The sequence below is a fragment of the Poromitra crassiceps genome (genome assembly GCF_964638095.1).
Source record: "Poromitra crassiceps genome assembly, contig: HAP1_SCAFFOLD_424, whole genome shotgun sequence".
Taxonomy (NCBI): domain Eukaryota; kingdom Metazoa; phylum Chordata; class Actinopteri; order Beryciformes; family Melamphaidae; genus Poromitra; species Poromitra crassiceps.
The window spans coordinates 85,706-104,096 of NW_028151983.1; the positions used below are offsets into that span (position 1 = coordinate 85,706).

At 44.4% G+C, this 18,391-nt stretch overlaps 1 protein-coding gene across 1 annotated transcript in view; it reads left to right on the forward strand.

Annotated features, from left to right (window-relative positions):
* Window positions 1-2,051: 2,051 nt before the first annotated feature.
* Window positions 2,052-18,391, forward strand: part of LOC310771204 (NACHT, LRR and PYD domains-containing protein 3-like) — a gene marked incomplete at its 5' end in the record, with an annotated part of 41,429 nt that continues 25,089 nt past the window's right edge. Inside the window, 3 exons of the mRNA XM_083663864.1 lie at window positions 2,052-2,292; window positions 15,471-15,536; window positions 16,124-17,975. Coding sequence (XP_083519990.1) covers window positions 2,052-2,292; window positions 15,471-15,536; window positions 16,124-17,975 — 2,159 coding nt within the window. The remainder of the gene's footprint in view (window positions 2,293-15,470; window positions 15,537-16,123; window positions 17,976-18,391) is intronic.

Here is an 18,391-nt window from a genome sequence, read left to right on the forward strand (position 1 = left end):
CCAGGTGTTGAAATGTTTGGCAGCTGCAGTTGAGGAAAAGCGGCTAGAAGTAAATTCTCTAGTTGCTAGCAAAGAGACTAGACAGATCAAATTTGTACGTGAGGGAGAAAAGATTAGACCAATTAAGGTCAGGCACAAGTTAGGGCAGCTAAGTGTAGGTGGAGCCTGGGAAATGAGGGTTGACTTGAATGAACAGCTAGTCATCCCAGCATATATAGTTAGCACCCGGCTACGTCCGGACTTGTTACTGTGGTCTGAGGTAGAGAAGAGAGTTTATTTTATCGAACTCACAGTCCCGTGGGAAGATCGAGTTGAGGAGGCTTATGAGCGCAAGAAAGCTAGGTATGCTGAAATGGCAGCAGAGGCAGAGCAGCGAGGTTGGAGGGCTCGAGTGCGGCCTGTAGAGGTGGGCTGCCGTGGTTTTGTGGCAAAGTCCGTTATTGCCTTACTAACTGAGTTGGGCATTCGGGGACGGAGCCTGAAACTTGCGGTTAGCAACATGTCTCAGGCAGCAGAACGAGCAAGTGAATGGCTGTGGATAAGGAGGAAACATGCTAGCTGGGGAGCTCGCTAAGGTCAGATTGATTGTTTGTTGTTGGTCATGATTAACGGTCCGCATCAACAGGGCTGAATCATTGACAGTAGTGGTGTAGTTAGGGATTGTTTGTTGTTGGTCATGATTAACGGTCCGCATCAACAGGGCTGAATCATTGACGGTGGTGGTGTAGTTAGGGATTGTTTGTTGGTCATGATTAACGGTCCGCATCAACAGGGCTGAATCATTGACAGTGGTGGTGTAGTTAGGGATTGTTTGTTGTTGGTCATGATTAACGGTCCGCATCAACAGGGCTGAATCATTGACAGTGGTGGTGTAGTCAGGAATGTCATACCGAACCGACCTGGATAGCTAGGCTTAGATAGTGAGGTAATATGCAGTTGTGCGGTCGTAGCATGGGGGGGGGTGTTTCCAGGACGCTGGATTACACCGTTAAGCCTTCTTGAGGTGTCGTGGGCCTAACTTAACGAAACGTCGGTGAAGGAAGGTGCCCACTTGAAAACCCCAATGACATGCTTCATACTGCTGTTGGCTAGGGTAGGTAACTGGTGATTTGTGTCTTGTTTATTAGTTTGTTAGCTTGTTAGCTTGTTTTATTCTGGATTGGGCTTCTAAATGTGTTTTTCCTCGGATTTTGGCACAAGGGATAGTAACATCTTGTCCTGTGTATTAATTAATAGGTTCAAGTTATCAGACACGCTCGCAGTCACACATCAGATTGTTTATTCCACGTGTGAAAAGTGAATCAGGAAAGACTGCTTTTTCCTTTTACGCTGCTGATAAATGGAACAGGCTCACGGACTCTCTAAAACTGGAGCGATTGGTCTCTATAGTCGTTCCGAGTACTTCTTGAAGATATTTTACGTAAAGATTGCTTGTTTTTGTTCCTTTTTTATCTTGTTATATATTTTGTACTGTCATTTTGGATTTTCTATTTTTTGTTGTTGAAATGTCTAAATGCACTAACAGTATAATATATTATGTATTTAACCTTTATGCAGGGCCTGTATAAAGGTTAAATACAAAAAAAAATATATATATATATATATATATATATATATATATATATATATATATATGTGTAGCCTAAACGGGAGAGCCAGAATGAAACAGCCTCAGGAAGCACTCGTGTTATACTACCGCACTGAATGCACTAACGTTAGTTCAGTGACTTAACTAACGTTAATTTCAGACTGCTTCCTTGTATATTGTATATATAATATATGTATGTATATATATATATATATATATATATTTTTTTTTTTTTTTTTGGTGGGATGCTTTTTGAGATAGGGAAATAAACTAGTCTCTTATGCAAATTTGTCACATTTATCATGTCCTGTAAAGGAGGTCACATGACCTCATTCTTCAGTTTTAAGTGGTCATGAGCGAAAAAGCCACCAGGACACCCCACGAGTGAAGAAATGACATAACTGTCCTTTGAGTTGAAAATATCCTCTGATTTGCAGGGAGCAACAAGGATCAACCTTGAAGGATGGCAGCCAACAAGCTGATAAAAGTATTGGAGGGTTTGGACGATGAAGAGTTCAAGAAGTTCAAGTGGTTCCTGCAGAAGGTGGACTTCCCAGTTATCCCAAAGAGCCGACTGTGTAATGCAGACAGGATGGACACAGTGGATCTGATGGTCCAGACCTACCCTGAAAACTCTCTGGAGGTGACCAAGAGAGTTTTGAGGAAGATGGAGAAGAATGATCTAGTGCAGAGTTTGTCAAAAGGTAAGTCATAGGAAGAGAAAAGTGCAAAGTGACAGGTGACAAACATAGACCGTTTGTCGCATGCGTAAATTAAGTATACTATATTATAGGAACAATAGCATGAAGTGTTAGCCTATCGTGCTTGCAGATTGATATGTGAGGAGGGAGTCCCCTAACAGATAGATGTGTGAGGAGGGAGTCCCCTAACAGATAGACGTGTGAGGAGGGAGTCCCCTAACAGTAGATAGATGTGTGAGGAGGGAGTCCTCTAACATCAGATAGATGTGTGAGGAGGGAGTCCCCTAACAGCAGATATATATGTGAGAAGGGAGTCCTCTAACATCAGATAGATGTGTGAGGAGGGAGTCCCCTAACAGCAGATAGATGTGTGAGGAGGGAGTCCCCTAACAGCAGATAGATGTGTGAGGAGGGAGTCCCCTAACAGCAGATAGATGTGTGAGGAGGGAGTCCCCTAACAGCAGATAGATGTGTGAGGAGGGAGTCCCCTAACAGCAGATAGATGTGTGAGGAGGGAGTCCCTAACAGATAGATGTGTGAGGGAGTCCCCTAACAGATAGATGTGTGAGGAGGGAGTCCCTTAACAGCAGATAGATGTGTGAGGAGGGAGTCCCCTAACAGCAGGTAGATGTGTGAGGAGGGAGTCCCCTAACAGATAGATGTGTGAGGAGGGAGTCCCCTAACAGCAGATAGATGTGTGAGGAGGGAGTCCCCTAACAGCAGATAGATGTGTGAGGAGGGAGTTCCCTAACAGCAGGTAGATGTGTGAGGAGGGAGTCCCCTAACAGCAGATAGATGTGTGAGGAGGGAGTCCCCTAACAGCAGATAGATGTGTGAGGAGGGAGTCCCCTAACAGCAGATATATGTGTGAGGAGGGAGTCCCCTAACAGCAGATAGATGTGTAAGGAGGGAGTCCCCTAACAGCAGATAGATGTGTGAGGAGGGAGTCCCCTAACAGCAGATAGATGTGTGAGGAGGGAGTCCCCTAACAGCAGATAGATGTGTGAGGAGGGAGTCCCCTAACAGCAGATAGATGTGTGAGGAGGGAGTCCCCTAACAGCAGATAGATGTGTGAGGAGGGAGTCCCCTAACAGCAGATAGATGTGTGAGGAGGGAGTCCCCTAACAGCAGATAGATGTGTGAGGAGGGAGTCCCCTAACAGCAGATAGATGTGTGAGGAGGGAGTCCCCTAACAGTAAACTTCATGACTGCAGGTCAATGGTTCAGGTTTAATTAAACGGGAACACATACATGGGTCTGCACAGAGGAAGACAGTTTGTGTCACTTAAGGCTGTTACACACCAGGAGCGACGCAAATAAACATTAGGACAATTCAGAATCATTCGCAGGCGGAAACAAGATGTGATTCTGTGGTTAAATAGGTTCTAAACAAACCATCACAGAGAGTTCCACTGTTTGGTACAGGAGCTGAAACCATGGCCGCTTTCACACCTACTTCAGGACGTCTGTGGGGAAGTTTGACCCCAGAAAGACGACTGCCCCAGAGCAGAGGCTAGGGGCCCTATCTTCCCAACGGCGGTAATTCTGTGTTAGCGCCTGTTTTGCGCTGGAATAGCGCAGCACAAAGCCCTAATTGTGGGCGTGTCAGCCCACTGCGCTTCACGTCATCTCGGCAAAAAGCTCCATAGGCGTGTTTATGCCCATAAGATTCACAAGGTGAGATCACTCCCCTTAAAAGCCACAGCCTCACCGCCATCATGTCACCACCTTCTTTCTTGCTGAGAGCAAGCAGAGAAGCAGTGAGAGAGAGAGAGAGAGAAAAGAGAGAGGGGGAGAGAGCAAGAGAGAGCAAGAGAGAGAGAGAGAGGGGGGAGGGGAGAACGAGAGAGGGAAGAGAGAGAGGGCTGCTGCGCAATTACGCAGTGATGTCCCAAGGCGTGCGTTTACTGTAATTAGATGTTTCATTCATATAGGCTATATATTTTTACAATAATAATAATACTAATTGATTGGATTTATATAGCACCTTTCTAGACACTCAAAGTGCTTCACATATCAGGGGAGGGAACTCAACTCATCCACCACCGATGTGTAGCACCCGGGTGATGCACGGCAGCCAGTTTGCACCAGAACGCTCAACACACATCAGCATCACGGTGGAGAATTGAGGACTGAATGTGCCAATTAAGTAATGAGGGATGATTAGGTGGCCATGATTGAAGGAAGGCCTGTGTGTGAATTTAGCCAGGGCACCGGGGTTACACCCCTCAGGGCACCGGGGTTACACCTCTACTCTTGTGAAGAGTGCAGATGGGGTCTTTAATAGTCTAGCAGCAAGTCCTCAAAAAAGGCTTTAGTTTTCGAGATACCCCTACCCAAGGTAGAACAAATGACAACAATGATTTTTCATATCTTTAGGGTCTCCCATTAATGAAATTGATTCTTGTCAAAAAAAAAATTGGGGGAAAAAATGTTTTTTTGGTTGTTCTTTAGAACTACCCCAATCCTTGAAATCCCAGTCCGAATAGGGTAAAGGTGACAAAAAAGCCCATAACTTGAGAATGCTCACTCTTTTCCTCACCAGATTTGCTGAGGTATGAACCAGGTGGCTGCCCTACATCACCAAATAGTCAGAAAATGATTTACCTAAAAAGATCATGAATTATAGTCCTGTAAATATAGCTTTAGTTTAGGCGGAAATTGTACTTTGTGGTGATAGGAACATAGGACTCCATCACTTTTCTCTCATTTATCAGAAAAACAGAAATCCCTGGAAAATATACCATTACTGAATTGTCTAGGGTGCTATTGAACCCTGACCAGTAGTTGTATGGAGATATGTGGTACAGTTCTATTGCAAATGAGATTTCTTTAGACATAGACCTACTACCTCTTCTCTGAAACTGTCAAATTAGGTCATTCTGAATGGGGGATAAGTGAAGTGGCATAATAGCCTATAAGTTAAGAATGCTCACTCTGATGGTCATCATATTTGGAGAGGGAAATACCAGGTGGCTGAACTACATCACCAAATAGTCAGAATGTGGGTAAACCAATAAAATAAAGTTGATCTAAATTACAAACCACCTGGAGCGGCTGTAGCTCAGGAGGTAGAGCAGGTCGTCCACTAATCGCTTTGGATAAAAGAGGTCGGTGGTTCGATTTCCACCTCCTCCAGTCTGCATGTCGAAGTGTCCTTGGGCAAGATACTGAACCCCAATTGCTCCGGATGGTGTGCCAGCACCCTGCGTATGAATGGGTGAATGTACATACTGATTGTAAAGCACTATATAAATGCAGGCCATTTACCATTTACCATAAAACATAAAAATACAAGGTGTAAATGTTGGAAGTTTTATTGAAACTGGAACATTAATCCAAGTATAATAGTAATCATAATACACAATCACAAAAACAGACTAGAAAAACGGATTAGAAAACAAAATAACCAAGGCAAAAATAAAACAGAACAGAGAAATAAAAAGTGACTGCTTTTTTGTCCAGGTATATGGACACTTTTTTCACAGCCAAAGTATCAGGCCTTTGTTGCGTATTATGACCCAACCAGATTATTGTGCCAGTGTTTGGGAGTCTAGGGCACATTCACAACCTTATCCTCCATGGACTTCAATTGTAAGGATTGCAAAAGAGTGATGCAAACAAAACTGTCTAAATATTGTTCAGTCTGGAGGCAGCCTGTCTATCTGGAGACGATCATGTTTAATATACTGTATCCTTAGTATCATTGTCCATTTGTCAGATTAAGCGATCACAATGTTACATTCTTCCCTCTTCTGTGTATCATATTGTAACCTTTTTCCAAAGTATTTGGATCTTGCATTGTTGCTGCGCGTATATAAGATGTTGGAAGGGCAACAGAGAGGCACTGGCCCTTTCCACTCTCTCCACAGTTTGCATCTTTGCAATACAAGTAAGTAATGTCTCTCACTTCTGTAGGTGCTGGGGGTTTCCTAAATAGAGCTGGTCAAATGGCTCCATCTCTGACAATCCATCCCTTGACGATAGGACTCCATAACAGGGGTTTGGACATGTGACTGTCTGATACATTGCTCTTGCTGTCTACCAGCATGTCATGCACTCACTGACTGTGACACAACAAGTAGTTTGTACAGAATAGGAAAGACAACAGCATTCACCAAACTCAAGACCCATCTCAGTGAGCTCAAAGATCAGGCCCATTTTGGACTCTTCCAGCTTGGAAGTCTTTGCCAGTCGCAAGAGAATTTGCGCTTTACGGAAAAAATAAAAAGGAAAATGGACTGATGTGCACAAACTTGGATGAACTGAGGTTCATAATTGCATCAACAACATATGCAGCCTCTGCAAACCTGCCACCAACAGAGGATGAATTTGCACAACGTGCAAAGAGCAATGTACTGTATCAGACAGCGATATGGTGTCACAGTCACATGCCCAAACCCCTTTTATGGAGTCCTATCGGCAAGGGATGGATTGTCAGAGATGGAGCTATTAAACCAGTCCTATTTAAGAAACCCCCAGCACCTACAGAAGTGAGAGACATTACTTACTTGTATTGCAAAGATCCAAACTGTGGAGAGAGTGGAAAGTGCCAGTGCCTCTCTGTTGGCCTCCCCTGTACGGAGTTCTGTACCTGGTGTGTAGAATGTCAAAATGTGTCCCCAAACGTCTCTGAGGAACCTGACATTTGACATTCTAGTATCTATATACTTGACCTCTCACTGAAACACATCTTATGTACGCGCAGCAACAATGAAAGATCCAAATACTTGGGAAAAAGGTTACAATATGATACACAGAAGAGGAAAACATTTAACATTGTGATAGCTTAATTTGACAAATGGACAATGATACTAAGGATATATTAAACATGATTGTCTCCAGATAGACCGGCTGCCTACAGACTGAACAATATTTACACAGTTTTGTTTGCATCAGTCTTTTGCAAGCCTAACAATTGCAGTCCATGGAGTATAAGCTTGTGAATGTGCCCCAGACTCCCAAACACTGGCACAATAATCTGGTAGGGTCATAATACGTTCAACAAAGGGCTGATACTGTATTTCATATTTGGATATTTGGACTTTGGCTGTGAAACAAGTGTCCATATACCAGGTCAAACGAGCAGTCACTTTTTATTCCTCTGTTCTGTTTTATTTTTGCCTTGGTTATTTTGTTTTCTAGTCTGTTCTCCTGTTTTTGTTTATGAAATTAAATGAAGCACTGAGATTTGGGGCTACCATAAAACAAATGTATTATTATTACTATTATACTTGTATTATTTCATCATGTCAAGACAGGAGATACTACTGATTTATTATAGTTTGGATTAATGTTCCAGTTTCCAGCAAACTTCCAATATTTACACCTTGTATTTCTATGTTTTAGAGGCTTGTAATTTTGATAAACTTTATTTATTGGGTTACCCACATTCTGACTATTTGGTGATGTAGTTCAGCCACCTGGTATTTCCCTCTCCAAATATGATGACCATCAGAGTGGGCATTCTTAACTTATGGGCCACAGTACCCATCTGACCTGAACCACTACTGTCCCAACTCCAACCTCCCCTTCATCTCCAAAACTCTTGAGAGGGTGGTTGCCGCCCAACTCCAGTCCCACCTCAACTCAAACAACCTCCACAAACCATTTCAATATGGTTTCCGCCCTAATCACAGCACTGAAACAGCCCTGGTAAAAATAACTAACGACCTCCTCTGTGCAGCTGACTCTAGACTCCTCACCATCCTCATCCTCCTTGACCTCTCCACTGCTTTCGATACCATCTCCCACCCACTACTTCTGGAGCACCTGGCGAACATTGGAATCACTGGTGTTGCAATTCCCTGGTTTGCATTCTACCTCACCGACAGACAACAGTTTGTCCAACTAGGGAACCACACGTCCGGGTGTTCTGCCGTTTGACCCAGGGGTCAGTATTGGGTCGACTCCTATTCATCACCTACCTCCTCCCCCTGGGTAAAATCCTCCGACACCATGGTGTCCGGTTTCACTGCTACTCCGATGATACCCAGGTCTATATCTCCACCAAACCCACCACCACTCTTCCTCCCACCTCCCTCACTGCCTGCCTCCAGGACATCAGGAGCTGGATGAGCAGGAAGTTCCTGAAGTTAAACGCCAGTAAAACCGAGGCCTTGCTCATCGGCTCCAAAAACACCCTCTCAAAAGCTCATAACACCACCACCCCAAACATCATCATTGACAGCTTCCCTGTTCCCTTCTCCACCCAAGTCAACAGCCTCAGCGTCATTCTGGACAGCACCCTTTCCTTTGCACCCCACATAAAAAACATCACCCGGTCTGCTTTCTTCCACATCCGCAACATCTCCAGACTCCGCCCATCCCTGTCCCAATACAGCACCAAAGTCCTCATCCACACATTTCTTACATCCCAGATTGATTACTGCAACTCTCTTCTCTCTGGCCTACCCACCAAATTGCTCAACAGACTCTAAATGCCTGGATCATCACCCGCACTAAATCATCTGACCACCCTGTTCTCATTCAACTCCACTGGCTTCCCATTCACTACCAGATTGACTTTAAAAACCTTCTGCTCGCTTACAAAGCCCTACACAACCTAGCACCCACCCATCTCTCTGACCTCCAGGAATACACCCCTTCCCGCTCCCTACGCTCTTCCTCAGCTGGCCTCCTGACCGTCCCCACCTGTCGCCTCAGTACCATGGGTGCTAGGGCCTTCAGCTGCTCTGCACCCAGACTCTGGAACTCCTTGCCCCCACACACCCAACAGTCTGACTTCATCACCACATTCAAATCCCACCTCAAAACCCACCTGTTCAAATTGGCCTACTCACTTTAATCATATACAGTACTCAATCTGTTATTCGCCTGCCGTGTTTATCTCCTGTCTTTTCTTATATGTACGCTCGTCGTATTTTAATGATGCTGGTGTTTGCCATGCCTGTTGTTTTTATGTATGATCTTTTACAATGTTATGTCTCTTATGCACTGTACAATGACCTTGGGTGTTTTGAAAGGTGTCATCAAATAAAATTATTATTATTAGAAGTATACCACTTATCCCCCCATTCGGAATTTTGACTGTTTCAGAGAAAAGGCAGGGCTATGTCTAAAGAAATCTCATTAGCAATAGAACGGTACCAGATATCTCATACAACTACTGGTTAGTGTTCAATAGCACCCTAGACAATTCAGTAATGGTATATTTTTCAGGGATTTCTGTTTTTCTGATAAATGAGAGAAAAGTGATGGAGTCCTGTTCCTATCACCACAAAGTACAATTTCCGCCTAAACTAAAGCTATATTTACAGGACTATAATTCATGATCTTTTTAGGTAAATCATTTTCTGACTATATGGTGATGTTGGGCAGCCACCTGGTTCATACCTCAGCAAATCTGATGAGGAAAAGAGTGAGCATTCTCAAGTTATGGGCTTTTTTGTCACCTTTACCCTATTCAGACTGGCCTAATTTGGCTCTTTTTCAGGGATTGGGGTAGTTCTAAAGAACAGCCAAAAAAACATTTTTTCCCAAAAAATAAAATTTGCCAAGAATCAATTTCATTAATGGGAGACCCTAAAGATAAGAAAAAACATTGTTGGCATTTGTTCTACCTCGGGTAGGGGTATCTCAAAATCTGAGGGCCCTTTCTGCTAGACTATAATGACCACAGAGAGTCAGGACCTTTTTGGTTTAACATCTTATCTGAAGGACGGTGCTCACTCACAAGACAGAGTCCCTGTCTCTGCCCTGGAGCATTGGGTAGATTATTCATTAGATCAGATTATTCATCAGACCAGAGGGGAAGAGCACCTCCTACTGGTCCTCCAACACCACTTCCCACCTATTTCCTCCCTAATTGTACTTCGCCAATTAGTCCCCCTGCTGCCCTGGTCGCTGCTCCTCTGCTGATCTGGGGAGAGCCGAGACTAGCACCATGCTTCCTCCGAGACATGAGCTGTAGCCAGCCGCTTCTTTTTCACCTGACAGCAGAAGCCTCACCGGTAGGACGTAGCAAGTGGGAGGATCACGCTATTCCAACCAGTTCCCTTCCCTCTGAACAGGCGCCCTGACCGACCAGAGGAGGCGCTGGTGCAGCGACCAGGACAATACCCCCAATCCGGCTTCACTCCTGCTAGTCTGGCTTGCCAGACTCTCCCAGCAAAGGGGCTGGGAGAGTCTGGCTGGGGACGCTTTCTATTGTGGACTAGAGGGGAAAAGGCTGTTTACAGCCATCCACCGAACGTACCAAGCAGGCTGCTTCATTGCATAATCCACATCAATCGTTTTCAGCGTGTAGCAACGAGCTAGCGACTAGCGCTGCTGTTGTTATTGTTTCAAAGGCAGCGGCGCAGGCATTTGAGCTCAGCAGATTCAACACGTACAGCAGCAGAGACATACAGATTCAACACGTACAGCAGCAGAGACATACAGATTCAACACGTACAGCAGCAGAGACAGACAGATTCAACACGTACAGCAGCAGAGACATACAGATTCAACACGTACAGCAGCAGAGACAGACAGATTCAACACGTACAGCAGTAGAGACATACAGATTCAACACGTACAGCAGCAGAGACCTACAGATTCAACACGTACAGCAGCAGAGACAGACAGATTCAACACGTACAGCAGCAGAGACAGACAGATTCAACACGTACAACAGCAGAGACATACAGATTCAACACGTACAGCAGCAGAGACATACAGATTCAACACGTACAGCAGCAGAGACATACAGATTCAACACGTACAGCAGCAGAGACATACAGATTCAACACGTACAGCAGCAGAGACATACAGATTAAACACGTACAGCAGCAGAGACATACAGATTCAACACGTACAGCAGCAGAGACATACAGATTCAACACTTACAGCAGCAGAGACATACAGATTCAACACGTACAGCAGCAGAGACATACAGATTCTACACGTACAGCAGCAGAGACATACAGATTCAACACGTACACAGGGCTCCAAAGTGCGACCTATTAGGTCGCATGTGCCACCTAATTTCAAAATGTGCGAGTTAATTTGCAATCAGGTCGCACTCGTGCGACTTGGGAGAATGAGAGAGGATAATATTTTTTTCCCCCCCAACCAATCGCCTGCTTCAGATCGCATCTTTCTGTCCCCTCTGCTCCCCGTCTGCCTGCGCGTGCCTCTGTGCTGCAAGACAGCGGTTACGTCACTCACTCACAATACACACACCGGGTAGTGGCGAAAAAGTGTTTGGAAGTTGCACTCTCTATAGCGAAAGCAGCTTGGGCGAGAACAAACAGCAGAGCAGCTAACATGGCGTCGCCTGTCTGGCAATTTTACAACTTGTTGCCGTTTGCATTGTGTGCTCAAAGGAGATACCGCATGGGCGAATGTAACAATCCGCCAGGAGAATGGATATCACTTTGTAGTTAGTCAAACTCAGGCATGCGCTGCGCTGCGCACGGAGGGAAGAGGCGCAACAGAGTGAAGCCTGCCCTGTACCCCGCGGCCTCTCACCAGGCAAGACCGCGGCTTCACCAAACACCCTGCGGCCTAGCGGAGCGCTGCAGCTCAACTAACTACAGGAGCTTGCTGAGCAGCGGACTTTTTTCACTCTGAAAACAATTGAAACCACCGCCACGACTTTATTTCACCAGAGGCGAAGTCAGCAACACAAAGACTGATGGAAATAACAGTCAGCAACGACAGCAAGAAACGAAAAGAAATAAATGCAAAGCTAATGGAATTCATATGTCTTGATCAGCAGCCGCTGTCTGTTGTGGAAGACCTCGGGTTCAAACGCCTCATATCCTGCTTGGATCCACGTTACACGCTGCCAGGACGTAAATATTTAACTGACGTTTGCCTGCCGGAATTATACCAAATTGTTTACAAGCACATCGAGAGCCTTATGAAAGACAACACCACGTCAATCAGCTTCACGACTGACATTTGGAGTTCGAGTGTCTGTCCTATGTCCATGCTGAGCCTAACTGCGCAGTTTATTGATGAAAAGTTCGACCTGAACAAAGTTGTACTTCACTCACAAGAGTTTTCTGGGTCACACACCGCGGAGGCTATCGCTGCAGCTTTCACAGACATGTTCCAAGCTGTGTTGGTGCACATGTTGTGTACATAGTATTATATTTTTTGTTTTATAAGACTATTTATTTTTCCACAGGAAAGTTACAGTATACAGTCTACTCTGTAATAAATAATAATAAAACGGTTGCCAACTCATGATACTTTCTCATCTCCTAATTTTAATACTTAATATACAATGTCGATGTTGTTAAGAATAATTAAATATATGAATAATGCGACACAATAAATAGAAGTGTCCATGCAGGCCAGGACTGATTCCAGTCTTTGGATCTCATAGAAATGGCAGCATCACAGGCAATCTACAGGCTCACAGTTAGCTGTAAGCTCTAGATTGTCTGTTTTGGTGCTGACATGCTGCCATAGAACACATGTTGAATGTGATCCAAAACACAGTGAGTAAATGTATGCTGCTGTTTATGTTTATTGTAAGTTGTGCAGTTTTATTGACTGGAGCTTATTTGAACTGAATGTGTTAATGCTGCTGTGGTCAGGTGGAGTGTCACTTTAAGTTGGCTGTTGCACTGTTGGATAAGTTGAGGATGCTGTCTGTGCTGTGGAAACACTCAGAATCGACTTGTCTGTTTCTCTCTACCTCCTCATCTCCTCCGCCATCTCCAGCACTAGTTCCTCATGTCATTACATGATGTATGTTATTTTATGGTTTGATTTTATTATTCATATAAGAAGACCTTGTGTCAACTGCTCATGCAGTGTTTAATCAATCGATTAAAACATTTGATAAATGTCAAGTTTGAGTCATAGTCAATTTTTACATCAGATCACGGCAATACTACGGTATTTGGAATATAAATGTATCATCGGCATCATGGCATGAAAAGGTTATGTGTTAATTGTCACACGGTAAAAAAATATGGTGCTACCTAATTTATTTTTGTGCTACCTAATGAAACAGTAGGTAGCACTAGTGCTACCTGGAAAAAAACGAGTTTGGAGCCCTGCACGTACAGCAGCAGAGACATACAGATTCAACACGTACAGCAGCAGAGACATACAGATTCAACACATACAGCAGCAGAGACATACAGATTCAACACGTACAGCAGCAGAGACATACAGATTCTACACGTACAGCAGCAGAGACATACAGATTCAACACGTACAGCAGCAGAGACATACAGATTCAACACGTACAGCAGCAGAGACATACAGATTCAACACGTACAGCAGCAGAGACATACAGATTCAACACGTACAGCAGCAGAGACATACAGATTCCACATGTACAGCAGCAGAGACATACAGATTCAACACGTACAGCAGCAGAGACATACAGATTCAACACGTACAGCAGTAGAGACATACAGATTCAACACGTACAGCAGCAGAGGGATACAGATTCAACACGTACAGCAGCAGAGACATACAGATTCAACACGTACAGCAGCAGAGACATACAGATTCAACACGTACAGCAGCAGAGACATACAGATTCCACATGTACAGCAGCAGAGACATACAGATTCAACACGTACAGCAGAAGAGACATACAGATTCCACATGTACAGCAGCAGAGACATACAGATTCAACACGTACAGCAGCAGAGACATACAGATTCAACACGTACAGCAGCAGAGACATACAGATTCAACACGTACAGCAGCAGAGACATACAGATTCCACATGTACAGCAGCAGAGACATACAGATTCAACACGTACAGCAGTAGAGACATACAGATTCAACACGTACAGCAGCAGAGGGATACAGATTCAACACGCACAGCAGCAGAGACATACAGATTCAACACGTACAGCAGCAGAGACATACAGATTCAACACGTACAGCAGCAGAGACATACAGATTCCACATGTACAGCAGCAGAGACATACAGATTCAACACGTACAGCAGAAGAGACATACAGATTCCACATGTACAGCAGCAGAGACATACAGATTCAACACGTACAGCAGCAGAGACATACAGATTCCACATGTACAGCAGCAGAGACATACAGATTCAACACGTACAGCAGCAGAGACATACAGATTCAACACGTACAGCAGCAGAGACATACAGATTCAACACGTACAGCAGCAGAGACATACAGATTCAACACGTACAGCAGAGACATACAGATTCAACACGTACAGCAGCAGAGACATACAGATTCAACACGTACAGCAGCAGAGACATACAGATTCAACACGTACAGCAGCAGAGACATACAGATTCAACACGTACAGCAGCAGAGACATACAGATTCAACACGTACAGCAGCAGAGGCATACAGATTCAACACGTACAGCAGCAGAGGCATACTACAGATTCGACACGGGGGGCGTGGAAAGGAAATCAAAATATGGTCGCAGTCGCAGTCAGAGCGGGTCAGAGCCAATGCAGAGCTTGCAGGGAGCGGAATGGGATTTCCATCCGGCATCGACTGAAATGGTCGGCACCAATGAGAGAGCTAAGTCCACCATGCTGCCAGTCTGCAGGACTACCCTCCTGCAGACACCAGCCAATTGTGCCTGTATGGACACCCTACCAAGCTGGAGGTAACACGAGGATGCAAACGTATAACCCCCGTGTTGGTAGGCAGGGATTTCACCGCTACACGCCCCTTAATCGAGACATTATTGATTTATTTGAATCAAGTTTGTAGGTGTGACGTGAGTCCTAGGTCCTGTGGTTATCAATACGCACAGACAAATAACCAGCCTATTTAGCCACCTATCTACTGTTGTCATCACTCCACCATGGTATTGTGGCCTACACATTATTTTGCCTAGTCTATCTATGTACATTTTGTTTATGTTGCAGATGAAAACTCTCAAAAATCGACTTTGATCCAACATTTTAACATCAATATGCATTGTTGCATTGACTGATTATAGGTTTGAAAAGTTTTATTGACGTGTGAATTAATTGCACAAAGTAATCGCGCTTGGTGTATATGAAAACTAATGATGAATGTTCACTTCCTTCAGTATAAATGTAGAGTTGTGAGATGAATATGAGCTGTTGGCTAGTGTGAAATTCAAGCCCTTTTAAAGTTTCTCTCTCTGTCTCCGTTTCTGTCTGTCTGTCTGTCTGTCTGTCTGTCTGTCTGTCTGTCTGTCTGTCTGTCTGTCTCTCTCTGTTTCTGTCTGTCTGTCAGTGGATGTCAGTGATGTCGGGGAGCCTTCAGGGAGCAGAGGAGCTTCCTCCAGCAGTCAGACTGAAGGTAAAGCTGTTCTCTGGCTCCCCCTGGCTGCCATGTTGATTTTCTCACTGGCCATTTAGTGTGGCTGTTAAAATCAGGAAGGATTTTGTATGTTGTTGTTGTTGTTTTTACTTACTTGAGTGATGTCACAGCTCCTGGAGCTGTATTGACAAACATTGTGAGAATCCTCTCAGTCTTAACTTTGCCTAAAACGTCTTAGCAAACAGTTATAGTTCAGCTAGTTCTCAGAGCAACCTTTTCTAATGTGATATTTCACAATGCAATCAAAACAGGTGATGGAAACACACCTACAGTCTGTTCTGCCTGATATCACAACCTATGTCTTCCACGAAGGCTGCATGTCAACAGCCTCTTTTCATAATGATGCCAGATGCTTCTTTCTTATTTTAAAAAGAAACATTGTATTCATGTTGACAGTGAGAACACGATTGTTATTTTTAAAACACCAACTTTTAGGGTGAAAAAAGCACTGAGGTTCAAATTACTTTTTGTCTCAAGCATCTGCTTATTGCTGCTACCTGCAAAATAACCATATATACTTGTAGTTGTGATTCAGTTTTTCATTAATGTTAGTTTATTCTACACAGATCTGCTGGTGAGAACAGAGCCTCCACAACTCATCACATGGTACCAACTAAAGCTCCAACCTAACTTTGAGGACAGTTTTGTGTGTCTACAAGAAGGATGGTTTGAGAAAAAGGATGAACAACCTCTGGATGATATCTACACTAAGCTCTACTTCACAGACGGCTGTGTCATACACATCAACAGGCAGCATGAGGTCAGACAAATTGAGATAGCATCAAACAAGCCAGTGGGCACAGAGGAATCAATTGAACCAAGTGACATCTTCAAACCTTCTGTAAAGCAAAGATCTATAAGAACAGTGCTGACCAACGGGATTGCAGGAATTGGCAAAACATTCCTTGTGCGCAAGTTCATCCTGGACTGGGCTAAACAAAGAACCAATCAAGATGTTCATCTCATATTCCCCTTCACCTTCCGCCAGCTGAATTTATGGAAGGGAGAAAGTTTTAGTTTGGCAGAACTAATTCACGAATGTATCAGCGAAACCAAAGTCATCAACAAGAAGGCTCTTAATTACATCTTCACAGAACTACAGAAGTCAGGAAACACCAGCTATGACAAGAGTAACTTCAAACTCCTGTTTGTGTTGGACGGTCTGGATGAGAGCCGCCTTCAACTAGACTTCAAAGCCAATGAAAAGCGCTCTATTGATGTGACAGAGCCAATCACAGTGGATGTGCTGCTGACAGCCCTCATCAAGGGGAGACTGCTTCCCGCTGCTCGCCTCTGGATGACCACACGACCTGGAGCAGCCAATCAGATCCCTGGAGACTTTGTTGACAGAGTGACGGAGGTGAGAGGCTTCACTGACCCACACAAAGAGCATTACTTCAAGAAGAGATTCAAGGAACAGGCCAGCAGAATCATCTCCCACATCAAGAATTCACGAAGCCTTGACATCATGTGCCACATCCCAGTCTTCTGCTGGATCACTGCTATAGTTCTGAAGGAGCTCTTAGAAACTGGTGAGACAGAAGACCTGCCCAAGACCCTGACTGAGATGTACACGGAATTCTTGGTGTTTCAGATCCATCAGACGGAAAAGAAGTATGGTGCAGAAAACAGCAATCGGTACATTCAGTCACTTGCAAAACTGGCTTTTCACCAGCTGGAGAAAGGCAACCTGATCTTCTATGAGAAGGACATACAAAAGTGTGGCATTAACTTTGATGAAGCCTCAGTGTACTCGGGAGTGTTCACACAGATCTTTAAAGAGGAGCGTGGGCGGAAGAAGGCGACAGACAAGATGTTCAGCTTTGTCCATCTGAGCGTTCAGGAATTCCTGGCTGCTCTTCATGTGCTCCTGTCACTCATCAACAGTAGGAAGAATGTGATGCCCATGCCACGACTGACTTTCCAAAATCTGAGGATGTTTTTCAGCAAAACATCTGCAAAAAAGGTCCACAGGATTGCTATTGACCAGGCCTTACAGAGTCCAAATGGACACCTGGACTTGTTCCTCCGATTCCTCCTGGGACTTTCACTGGAGACCAATCAGGAGCACCTACAAAACCTGCTGACACAGACAGGAAGTGGCTCACAGACCAATAAGGAAACAGTCCAGTACATCAAGGAGAAGATCAGGGAGAATCCCTCTCCAGAGAGAACCATCAATCTGTTCCACTGTCTGAATGAGCTGAATGACCGTTCTCTAGTGGAGGAGATCCAACAGCACCTGAGATCAGAAACGCTCTCCACAAACAAACTCTCCCCTGCTCAGTGGTCGGCTCTGGTCTTCATCTTACTGACATCAGAAGAGAAGCTGGACGAGTTTGACCTGAAGAAATACTCTGCTTCAGAGGAGGCTCTTCTGAGGCTGCTGCCAGTGGTCAAAGCCTCCAACAAAGCTTTGTAGGTGACAATTAAACTGGATATATTAACTGTTAATGAATCTAATTGTTAGATTAATGTTATTGTTAATCTAATAATATTAATATGTGATCATAGTGATGTGAACGTTCACAATCACAACCACCAATCATTACATAATGTTAGGCAAACAACAGATGACTAAAATCGATCATAATCAAAGCTTCTACTGTAAAGGCGTTCCTCAGATATCACGCTAAAGAACATCGGGACGTACGTACGGACGGACAACCCGGATCCATAATGCCTCCGGCCTGGCTGTCGCCGGCGGAGGCATAAAAAGTCCAGTAGTGTTGTGCGTGTTCTCGGCTGTGGCGATCCCGCTGGGGAACAAACAAACATGTTGTAGGCTACTCACAGAGTTAAAAGCACTCTCAGCTCAGCACCATTCCTTCCAG